General features: G+C 43.9%; 1 protein-coding gene across 1 annotated transcript in view; it reads right to left on the bottom strand.

The window, feature by feature from the left end:
- Positions 1 to 10418, bottom strand: part of Atic (5-aminoimidazole-4-carboxamide ribonucleotide formyltransferase/IMP cyclohydrolase) — a 22240-nt gene extending 11822 nt beyond the window's left edge. Inside the window, exons 1-7 of the mRNA XM_031367855.1 lie at positions 10274 to 10418; positions 9925 to 10051; positions 8156 to 8232; positions 6777 to 6843; positions 3745 to 3833; positions 3015 to 3166; positions 2605 to 2761 (exon numbers count right to left, since the gene is read on the bottom strand). Coding sequence (XP_031223715.1) covers positions 2605 to 2761; positions 3015 to 3166; positions 3745 to 3833; positions 6777 to 6843; positions 8156 to 8232; positions 9925 to 10051; positions 10274 to 10292 — 688 coding nt within the window. The 5' untranslated portion in view covers positions 10293 to 10418. The remainder of the gene's footprint in view (positions 1 to 2604; positions 2762 to 3014; positions 3167 to 3744; positions 3834 to 6776; positions 6844 to 8155; positions 8233 to 9924; positions 10052 to 10273) is intronic.
- Between the last annotated feature and the right edge of the window lie 1209 nt (positions 10419 to 11627).

The following is an 11627-nucleotide window of genomic DNA, read 5'->3' as shown; positions in this document are numbered from 1 at the left end:
ACACACACACACACACACACACACACATACACACACACAAAGAAAAACTAATCAAGATGTAAACAGGTACCTACAAATGCATCAGCAACCCAACTTCAAAAGGGGCAGGGCACTTGGGCCATCTTCAAAGAGTGCACCCCCCCCCCACCTCACCCCTATCCCTGCAGAGCAGAGATACAGCAGTAAGAGACTCAGCAACAATGACCAGACCAGGTACGACCATGAACAGATCAAACATTTATGAAAATGACAGTGACAGTATGTCATAAATCATAAATCTTTTCAACTTAAAACAAACAAACCAACCCTACCAACTGTGGTACAAGTTAAAATGCCATGGACAGGAGGAGCGACAGAAACAGAGGTGTCTTCATCTTTTAGAGCAGATGCAACAGAAGCTGCAGGCAGGGCATGGTGGTGCTTGCATTTAATCCTGGCAGACAGGAGGCAGAGGCAGGTGAGTCTCTCCAAGTCCAAAGCCAGTCTGGACTGCAGAGTTCCATGACAAGACAGGAAAACAGACAGACTGCAAGTGCAGCAGAGCAGAGTAGTGTGTGTTTGTCATCTCAACACTCGGGTGAAAGAGGAGATCCTGAGATCCTGCCCAAAACAAGTTCCCCAACAGGAAGAAAACCACGGCATATCCCCACGGAACTTAGATGTACAGGTTCAGAAGAAAGGAAGTCGGTGGGAAGCATTAAACTGCGATACCGTATGAGCAAAGCAAGCAAAGCAGACCCGAGATCATTAGTTCAGCTCCCTTCTCCAGCTCCTGCCTAATTGTGAGTGGGAAGGTGAGCAGAGGAACAGTCGTGTCCAAACACCTCCCAGAATACTGGCTCCCCTCACATCATATTCTCAGAGGTGCTAATAACTGGTCCGACATAACAGAAAGTGCTTCAAGAATGGCTCGACTATTAGACAAACCAAACAAGCACCATCTTACTTCCAGGCGGAAGAAAGCAAAAGACAAAACAAAGACAAAAATCAAACATACACACAATCCCACCTTTATTCTTTGCTTCAGCTTTCTTCCAAACAGGCGTGTTACCAAACATTCAAACCACATAAAAACGCAAAATACTTTTTCTGTTGTAAAAATAAGTGTTCAGCAGAAATCCTGAATGAAGCTGCTGTTTACATGCCCGGGACCTCCTCTGCCTGAGCACAAATAACACTTTTTTACCTTTCATAAGAATGTGCCTAAGGCAGACAGTGATAGAACTGCAGATCCCTGGATGGGAGGGGGAAGAGGAGAGACTATGCAATCCTCCAATGTCCTACCCTGCTCTCCCCAGCCCTCTGGGCTGAGACAGGAAGAAAAGAAGCCAATAGGGGAACAGCTGCTTCCCAACGGGCCAGGTGGCTTGCCTTGAGCATGAATGAAGCTGTCCTGGCTCTCAGCATGTGCTGACCCTCCTGTCAGTTCTAGGGCTCCACATCCAGAGTTCTTCCCTGACTCCTTCTCTCAGGGGAACAAAACAGGGCAAAACCCTGAAAATACGTCTATTATAGTTACAAAATGTCATGTATCAATTCCCTTTGAAATAAAACTCTATTTTGGACACAGGACTTTAAAAGGGAGGTGAAACAGCTGACCCTACGGTTAAGCCCAGGAAATCCCTGAAATCGACCGGATTTCCTAGGTCACTATAGAAGCTGAAAAGACTGCTAAGACATTCTCAGACTAGTTGAGCTACCTGGAAAGGACACTCTTTAACCTGTAGAGCTGCCTGCAGGCTGTGCAGTGTGCTCCAGGGTTGTCCCAGCTTTGTGATCTATGCCATTTCTGCTCCTATAAATAAGCTCTCACCAATATTCCTATAAACAATCATAATAAAGCCCACTGGATCACCAGGATTGACTTTGGTGGTATCTGTACTCTGGCCTGTCACTGGTCCCTTCTCTGGAGTGAGCAGGTATGCTCTAATTTCCCCAGGAACAGTGTCACACAGCATAAGCACAGTTTGAATTCTCAATACTCATCACCATCACTTCTTTTTGTTTTAAATTAAAAAACAACAACAAAAAAAGTTATATTGTATGCATGTGTGTGGGGAAGAGGTGTGAATATGGACAGCTCTGACCCAGGAAGATTGAACTCCAGACATCAGGCTAGCACAGCAAATACCTGTGCCCTTGAACAATCACTCTGGCCCTTCAGTGTTATTTGCCTTCACACTTCTATGTTGTACCACAACAACTGGCCTTTTAGGCCCAACAAGGAAATGACTTCTTGTAACATCTGTCAGAGAGTGGCTCTAAACCCACTGAAACACACAAGAGTTTCCTCTGTGGCTTTCTTCACTGCTTCCAATTAGAGACGCACACAGGCTTGGTGTACTCCTCTTCTGGAAATCTCAGCAACTCCACCCTGAAGTCTTCCAAAACAGTTTGTCATCTCTAACGTGGGCTTTGCCTACCACCCAGGCCTGTGGCTTGCCAGGCAGTGCAGCTGCTGTACCACTGACACTTTCTGTGCACCTCAATTCTGGATGGCTTTAAGGCCTCCTGAGTACTTTACTTTTACATTCTGAGTGAGAGTAACTTCACATACAGCCGAGAAAGTCGGGGTCCACACAGCACGCACTTCTCATACTTTACCTGTGATGGGAAGCTTGGGCCTCAGTGTATACAGCTGGGCAGGCGTCTGATGGGGGTTCATCCCATACCTCAAGGGCATCTGAGAAATTCCTTTACTGTACTGTTTCCTGAAGTAATCTGAAATCGCTTCATCATACTGAGCAGTATGAGTGAATGCCTATAAAAAGTTGCATTTTGTGAGATACTAGGAACGCTTTCCAAAGACGCCTTTACATACAGCCTCAGTCATCACCCCCCAACAAATCCCAATAAATATTTTTCCTCATATCTGGTTTCTCTGTGTTTAATGAAAGGACAGAAGGCCCAAGCAGAGTGTGAGAAGCCGGCATATTTAGCAGAACCGAGTGGGGCTTGGACTGACAGACTAGACACATGGACACTGCTTTACAGCGTGACAGAGGTGCGCCCACCTTCAAGGCCAAGTGGCGCCTGGTCTCCAGGGAGGTGTCCTTACTATCAGAGCCCTGCATCTCTGCAGCCACCACCGCATAGTCCTCTGGTTCACAGACGACTGTCACTCGAGCGTGGTTTTTGGCTGCAGCTCTCAGTAAGGTCACGCCACCTTTGAAGGACAAAATATGTTATTTTTCTTTGGCATTTTGCTATCAGCTGAAGAACTCTCTTTCAAATAAAGTAACGTGTGAAAAACACCTCTACCTTAATTTCTGCCTTAAAAAAATAAGGGCAAACTGCTCCTCTGAGACCTCCCACCCCCTACATAAAAGAAGCTTATAAAATATTTTCTAAACTGGGAGTGGTGACACACAATCAAATTTGTGAACATTGGAGACTGAGACAGGAGGATTACTATAAGTGAGTTCAAGGGTAGTCTGGGCAATGTAGCAAAACCCTGTCTCAAAGACATGAACCAAAACTAGAAACACTTGGTGGATGGTGGTGGCACACGCCTTTAGTCCCAGCACTTGGGAGGCAGAGGCAGGTGGATTTCTGAGTTCGAGGACAGCCTGGTCTACAGCATGAGAGTAAGTTCCAGGACAGCTGAGGCTACACAGAGAAACCCTGTCTCAAAAAACCAAAACCAAACCAAACCAAACCAAAAACCTAGAAACACTCAATAAAAGCAAAATCAAGAGAATGTTATCTCCACCTCTCTGTTTTGAAATGTTTCTTTCACCTTACCAATATCAATTTGTTCAACAGCTGCCTCAACAGTTACATCTGGAGAAGCCACAGTCTTCACGAAGGGGTACAGGTTACAGACAACGACTCTGACAACCAAAGAAAATTAGCTGTCATTAAAACACTGAAGCCTCATCATTCACAACTATTTAGGAAAAGAGTTCCTACAGATGTGGTCAAAAAACATGAAGACCTAGAACACAAACTGTAAGCCTGACGATTTCAAATTCTTGTCTTAAAGACTGTTTTCATGTGCACGAGGATTTGCCTGCATGTGCGTATGTTATATGCATGTAGTGCCCATGGAAGCCAGAAGAGGATCCACAAAAGTCATAAGTAAACAGTTGTGAGCTGCTGGAACTTAAACCTGGGTCCTCTACAAGAACAGCAAGTGCTCCTAACTGTCCAGCCCCACCATTTTTCAATTCTTAGACGTTGTATTAAAAAAGGTCTGGAGGCTCTTAGAGCATAGGACCAGCACATGCTCTGGATATGATTCCCATGCATCATCCTCCCTAGACCCTCCTACAAGGCTGATACCTGGCTAGTCTTAGCTATTACTCCTCAGACCACCCCTCAAGCTTCATAGTTGGTTAGCCTTAGCTAACTATCACTATTAAATTATTAAAATTTCAAATTTTGGTTTTTGGCTGAGAGTGGTAGTTATTAACCCAACATTCAGAGAATGTGGAGTTTGAGGTTAACCTGGGCTACACAGTTAGACGCCCCCACCTCAAAACAAAATATTTTAAGAAGAAATCAAAATTATAAAAGTACAGGAAAATCTCATTTTAGACTATGATGTTTACCTAGTACATTCACATTCCACTATTTCCCCAAGAGATTGTGTACATAATGGAAATGCTTAGCATTCTAAAGGTAAATACTTGTTTTGCTTTCAGAGCGGTCATAAATATCCACCCAAGGCCACAGTATAAGCCTGGCTGGTGAAAACCAGTACAACAACAGAAGAGGTGAGAACTCTCAGTGCACTGGACAAACACATCACAGGAGAACTGCACAGCGTTAGGCTCGTTATCCTGACTCCAACCCTGGACAAACACATCACAGGAAAACTCCCAGGCTGCTGTAGCTTCTAATGTAAGCTAATTTTTAAGTCTAACCCGGAAAATAGAAAAATTATGTACCACAGTCAATTAGGACATCGGCCCAGGAAGGTAGGGTCAACTTAGTACCTAAAAATTAGGGGCTGGCAAGACGGCTCAGTAAATTAGGGTGCTTGCTGCATGAATGATACCCAGAACCCACATGGTGGAAGGAGAGAACAAAGTCCTGTAGGCTGTCCTCCCACCACCACATGTTTGCCCCATAAATAAGGATCTTAAAAAAAATAATTGTAATATTAACAGGATTACTTGATGCACTAAGTGTGAAAAATTCTGTATTTATCTATAATTTTAAAAAAGACAGCAGTAAGTTCAGAATTGTAAAGTACCTCAACATGATAAAACCAATATTTTCCTAAGACTCAGAAATAAGAGTATTCAGTATTCACCATTTCTAGTCAATATTTTGCTGTGTTTCAGTCAAAGAAATATATAAAAAAAAACCTAAGAGAAAGGCGTCAAGGCTGGATACACGTGGAGCGGTGTTCATATAGAGAAGTCCCTGCATGGAGCGGTGTTCATATAGAGAAGTCCCTGCATGAAGCTGTGTTCATATAGAGAAGTCCCAAGCTGTTCAGAAGAAAGCCTATCAGCCCTAATGAGTGAGTGCAGCAGGGCTGCAGGATGTATGATCAATACACGAAATCAATTGTAATAATACACATTAGCAAACAACAATCAGGACAGGAAATTAAGAAAACAATGTAGACATGACAGTATTAAGGCCAATCAAATACTGAAGAACAAAATTGCAAGAGTGTCAAGCTGACACACTGAAAAATACAAAACAATGTTGGGAGGAACTAATGAAAATTATTGTTTCTCAAAAAGGAAAGGAATCTTACACCATGAGTTGGTAGGCTTTTGCTGTTGAGATGACGAGTATTCCCCGTATGTTCAGACCCTTTAAAAGTCCCTCTGCCTTTCCCAACCGTGGCACAGGGATCCTAAACACAAGTGTCCCGGAATGGTTCAACAATCTTGCATAAGAAAAACAGAGTGGGAGGACCCAAGGCTCTCCACTTCTTCAACTTGTACTCCAAATCTACCTTCAAGGTGTGCAGTGGCATGGCCAGAGACCTCTGCAAATGCAGAGCTTAACTCAGTCAACAGAGCTGGGTATAAAATGGTACAGTGCGGTAATCCCACATCTGCGGAGGTTAAGGCAGGAAGGTGGGGGAACCAGAGGCTAGTTCAGCCACACACTGAGAGAGAGTCTGTCTAAATGCAAACAAGCAAGTCTAATTACAAACAACAAAATCTCTGGCAGAAAAACCCTTCACCATCATGATGAGGTGCTTTAGGTATGACATCAAAAGCTCAAGCTATAATCATCAAAACTCGAGATGACCACTGAGAAGGAAACAACCGCACGACACGAGGAATCAGTAACCTGGCAAGACTGAACACTGCTGAGTACAGGGGCTTTGACTGGAAGGCAAGGACGGGAGAGCAGAATGTTCTAACAATGAATGGACTGATGCTTTCACAACCTCTTGAAAGCAAGCATGAAACTGCAGCTCTTTAATAGGCTGAACTGTATAATACATAAGCCAAACCTCAGGAAAAGCTGCTGCCTATGTTTAAAGGACACAATATCTTTGTTGGTTGTACATAGCAAATTTAAATCTTAACTTTTGAAATACAAAGATTGCGCCAAGGGTCTAACTCAGTGGTGGAAAGTTTGCTCTAAATAAACAATTAGCAAAGCCAAGGTTGCTTTTAACTTAAGTTATACAGTTTGGAAATACAAATCTGGGAAAATTAAAATGCTCATACATAACAAATATTACACAGAAGATGCAAAAAAGTGTTTGTATAGAGAGGGCAGGGGAAGACATCAGGTTTTAGCATCACACATCTTTGGTGTTTAACTCTTTCAAAATACAGTCTCAAACTTACTACCTTATAAGGTTGAAGTCAAGCCTGCCCATGTCAGCAGCATCTTCTGGAATGTTGCGGGCCAAGATTCCTAAAGTAACAAAGGGAAAGGACACACTAAGGTCAGAAATGCAGGTAGCTCATCCTTTGGAGTTCCATCACCCACTCTCAAGTGCTGGCTGGCCTCCAACTCAAGAGATCTACCTGCCTCTGCTTCCTGAGCACTGGGATAAAAGGCACACACCATCACATAAAAGACAGGGCCTTACTACATTGACCAAGATGGTCTTAAACCTCCTGAGCTCAAATGACCCTCCGGTCACAGCCTTTTAAGTATTAGGATTACACGTCTGTGCAAATGTACTAAGCACCTAATATTCTTAAAGGACATTACACACAGTCGAAGAGCTCTGAATCTATAAACAAACAAACAAACAGCAACAACAAAACCAACCTTTCCCTCACTGGGCCTTGTGGCCCATACTTCTGATCCCAGCATTAAGAGGCTAAAAGTTCCAGACTAGCACAGACTACACAGTGGATTCTAGGCTAGTCTGACCTCAGAGTGAGACTCTCAAAAAACCAAAATGACCTAATTCCATTTTCTTATGCAAAGCAAAACCCAAACCCCCCCAAAAAAAACCGTGAAAGGAATTTTTATATGACCTCTGCCAGTCTTCCCATCTACATTTTCATAAGCTATAGCTCATGACTGGACTGATAATCCCTGGCTTTTCAGTCTTTTCCCTTTCTTTTCCTGTTTTTCTTTTCCTTTATGTGCATGACTGTTTGAAAGTATGTTTGTATGTATACCACCCATGCTTACCGCCCAAGGAGGTCATAAGAACTTGATCCCCTGCAAGTGGAGTTATGAGGGTTTTGAACTGGAATGTAGGTGCCAGGAACTGAACCTGGGTCCTCTGCAAGAGCAGCTGGTGCTCTCTATTGCTAAGGCCCAGCCACCTCTCCAGCACTAGCTCTCTGGCCTTTCTTCACAAGTCTTATTGTAACATGCAACGCTGCCATACAATGCACTTCGGTGGCTATTACTGCTTAGAGGGTTTGCTATGCTAGGCAAATGAACAGAAGTTACAGTCTTTTGAGAAACAGTTACAGTGTAACACTGTATTCCGACTGTGAACTACTGTCAGACTGTACACAGAAATAACGCAATCTAGATTAGCTAAACTAGTTAGTAGGTCCCTGACCAAAAGCAATGGAGGAAAACAATCTGAACCTGTCCTGTAGTGAGAGGAGTCAGATGTTAAAGGGATCAATGGGAGAAGTATACTTTTTTAAGATCTTTTTTGGGGGGCTTATGATTTATTTCTTCCTGTATCTTTTGAAACTATGAACTAAAATATATGTTATAAACCTTCAGTTTATAACCTTCAACCACTTACCAGCATGGACGGCAGGATGTAAGGTTTTCACGCGCCCCCCTAGCATTTCAGGGAACCCCGTTAGCTCAGACACATCTCTGAAAACAGAGTAATGGAACAGTTACAGAACTATCACTTTCCAGGATTCAAAGCATCTCCCACCAAGTCTACAAGAGATTCTTTTCCAACTCCAACTTAAGCAAAAGTTTAAAATTTGTCACTAGGCTGGATTCCCAAATTTTATTCATACACTGCAAAATGTTGTATCTTCTAAATGATATGTTTTGGAAAATCAATTAGGTATTAAAGCACCAGCTTTGCAATGTCCAGACACTTAATAACCTTTAATTATGAAATTCCAGGGCAGTGGCGGCGCATGCCTTTAACCCTATGGCTCAGGAGGCAGAGTCAGTTGAATCTGAGAGTTCAAGGCCAGCCTGGTCGACAGATAAAGTTCCAGGACAGCCAGGACTACATAGGGAAACCATGTCCTGAAAAACCAAAAGCAAACAAACAAAACGAAGAAATAAATTCTACTGAGAATCATTTATAGAGAGTTTAACAATAACAAAAACATTAAAAATATCTCTGGACTAGAATGTCTCAGTATATAAAGTTTGTCTCCCGTCCACAAGGACCTACATAAACAAATAAAACCACTCACTCTTTAACAGCATATGTTCCTAATTTCTAAAAGATATCCACAATCGAACAATCATTCAAGGAAGCTGAAGCAGGAGGATCACAAGTTCAAGGCCAGACTGGGCAACTTAAAGAGACCCTGGCTCTAAGTTTTAAAAGTTTCTGAAGCAAAAATTAAAAAATGAGCTAGGGATATTGTTCAGCAGTGAACTGGACACTGGGGTCAGTCTCCCATACTACCAAAAGAATACAAATAAAAGGCTTAATGAGGGCAAGCAAACATTGGGCAGTGGCATGGAAACATGAATGACCATCTGAGAAACATTTAAACTAGATGATACGCAATGCAAGAACTCATACGCCATCCCAAACGCCACAGCAACAATGGCCAACCCTAACCAGTCCCTCAATAACTCAACCGCACCTCACTGGAGCCTCCTTGTCTGCTGTCCCTGATGCTCCGGGCTCCCATAAGTCACAAGAGAATCCACTGAAAACATTGATTCAATCAGTAAAGTCATTCTTGCTGTCTGAAGCTGTCAAACGTACAGGGGTTACGTATTGCTCACACAGACAAGGGTTATGAAGAGGTGAATAATTTACAATCTCTATAGGGATTCTCCACAAGCCAAGAATTATTATGGCAACAAAGACAGGCAGCTCTTTTATTAGGTGTGTGAACTGCTGTCCTGAGGTCTTTTTCCTCTTCTATCTTCCAGTCCTTCAGGATCATCTCCTGACATCTCTTGTCAAACCCTTCCCACTGTTAGTCACTAGACGAGCATGTGAGTGAGCCACCGGCTTGTACTTTCTGATGGATGTTATGGAAGAGGCAGATATAAATCTTCAAAGATGGTACAGTCTAACTGAGCAACCAGTAAAAGCCAGGCCATGGAACCTGAACATTTGTGTTTCTTCTGCATTACAAATGGCCCACCTAAGTTAATTTGTTTGAAGACAGTGGCTGGGTGCTAGGGTTCTAAAACTCAAGGCTCCCTAGTTCTAACTCAAAGCCTACTTTTGAGCTCCTTTTCCAAAGCGTTACGGGGAGGTGTTTTTTGTCAGTGCCTGGATTACAAGGCTTTCTGGTGACTATGGTCACACGTTTTTCTCCCTGGATTTACCTTTAACACTACCTACTGCCTTACCTGACTGCCAGGCCAGCATCCCTGATCGCTTTTGCCGTGCCTCCGGAAGCGACCAGACTCAAACCAAGAGACGCGAGATTTCTGGCAAATTCCACGAGGCCAGTTTTGTCGGACACACTGAACAGGGCTGAAAGAGAAGGCATTTCTCATTAATCGCGGCCTCTGGCACCGCGTTCTCCATGGTTGGGGAGGGGACTCTTAGCGATTGCAGGCCAAGGGCCCAGCACTGAGGGCACCCAGCCTGCAGGCCCGGCCCGAGGCCTCCCTAGCTCGGCCAGCCGCTTGCTGCATGGGCGGATGGCGGGGATGGTGCAGGCTGAACCCCTGTGATGCATCGCGAGGGCCTCACCAAGCTGGGAGGGAGCCATGCTGCGCCGGGTCGCGGAGTCGGGAGACGGACAGGCCACGTGCGTAGGCTGGCAGACCGGACCCCGCGGTTCAGGAAGCGGTGGGCGGGGCGTGTTGACCCCACGTGACCCCCGAGGTCCCGCCCCCTCCTCCAGTGAGCTGCAGCCTAGGGCGGAAGGCGCCGCTGGGCGGGGCTGCAGCGAACTCCGGAGCCTAGGAACTCTAGCCGCGGGCTTCCTCTTTCGGAACCCGGGCCTGGGCTTGGGAACCCGCGCTTCGCGGATATCTCGGGGTGCTGCTGAGGTCCCGGGAGGTGGGGCCGGGGAGGCTGGAGCATCGATTGGGGAAACTAGCCAGAGGAGTAGACAGACCCCGTCGGACGACGTCAGAAAGGATTGGGGAAGCCTTCTACTATGCTCTCCTTTTTACAGGTCTGGGAAACAAGCGCGAGACCTACGCCAGAAAAAGGTCATTGCCTCCACAGTTGAGAGCCCCAAAAGAAGCAAAATGACCATCATTTGAAATGTCTCATACCACGTTATAAAATGGCCTGGAATTTACATCAAGATCACCATCTTGCAAATCTGTAAAGTGCTCTTTTCCTTCTAAGCTCAGGTGGCAGGAGTAAAGGTTGCATAAGTAAAGGTTGCGAGACTTTATTTATTAAAAACAGGAATAGCAAAATTGAGCACATCCGCTTCTTTTTAATAAAAGTGATACCTTTGACACAAAATAAACACATCTTGCTGTATACACAGCCCTATTTTTAACTTTAATGATTTAATATTAATTTTTTTGATAGTTTTTTTTTAATGTTCTTTAATACAATTCCACAAAAGAACTTACAATTCTGTAAAGGAGCCTAAAATTTTACAGTTCTATAGAGAGCCTAGCTATTTATTTCCAGTCTAGGCTCCCAATCTGTGCAAAGCCCATTTTTCCTATTACTTGGATGCTAGCTTGCTTCTCGTCTTCCTTTCTCTAATAACAGTCCAATCTCTTTTCACCTCTTCAAATATCTATTGATCAAATATCTATCTCATTTCCCTGACCTCAGAACGTGTTAACTCCTTGCTCTGAACACCTCTCACATTTCTAAAGAAGATATATTAGGATCATCATTGTGTCTTCAGAATGTGTTTACAACTTTAAGTGTACAGAGGTGAGCAACGTTCATGGTCAGTAATACAGGGAACTTCCCTGACCAACCACATTAGATTTCTACAGGAACTAGAAAGCAGAGAAAGCAGTAAACAATAAAAGGAAATAAACAATACTTAGACATGAGACATTTTCCACACTGAAAAAATAAATATAGGCAAATATTTATTGAGCCCTTTCTGCCTGACATAAAG

This window comes from Mastomys coucha, unplaced genomic scaffold, assembly GCF_008632895.1.
Source record: "Mastomys coucha isolate ucsf_1 unplaced genomic scaffold, UCSF_Mcou_1 pScaffold14, whole genome shotgun sequence".
Taxonomy (NCBI): domain Eukaryota; kingdom Metazoa; phylum Chordata; class Mammalia; order Rodentia; family Muridae; genus Mastomys; species Mastomys coucha.
Note: the sequence above shows the minus strand (reverse complement) of the source record. Positions and strands in the feature narration are given on the sequence as shown.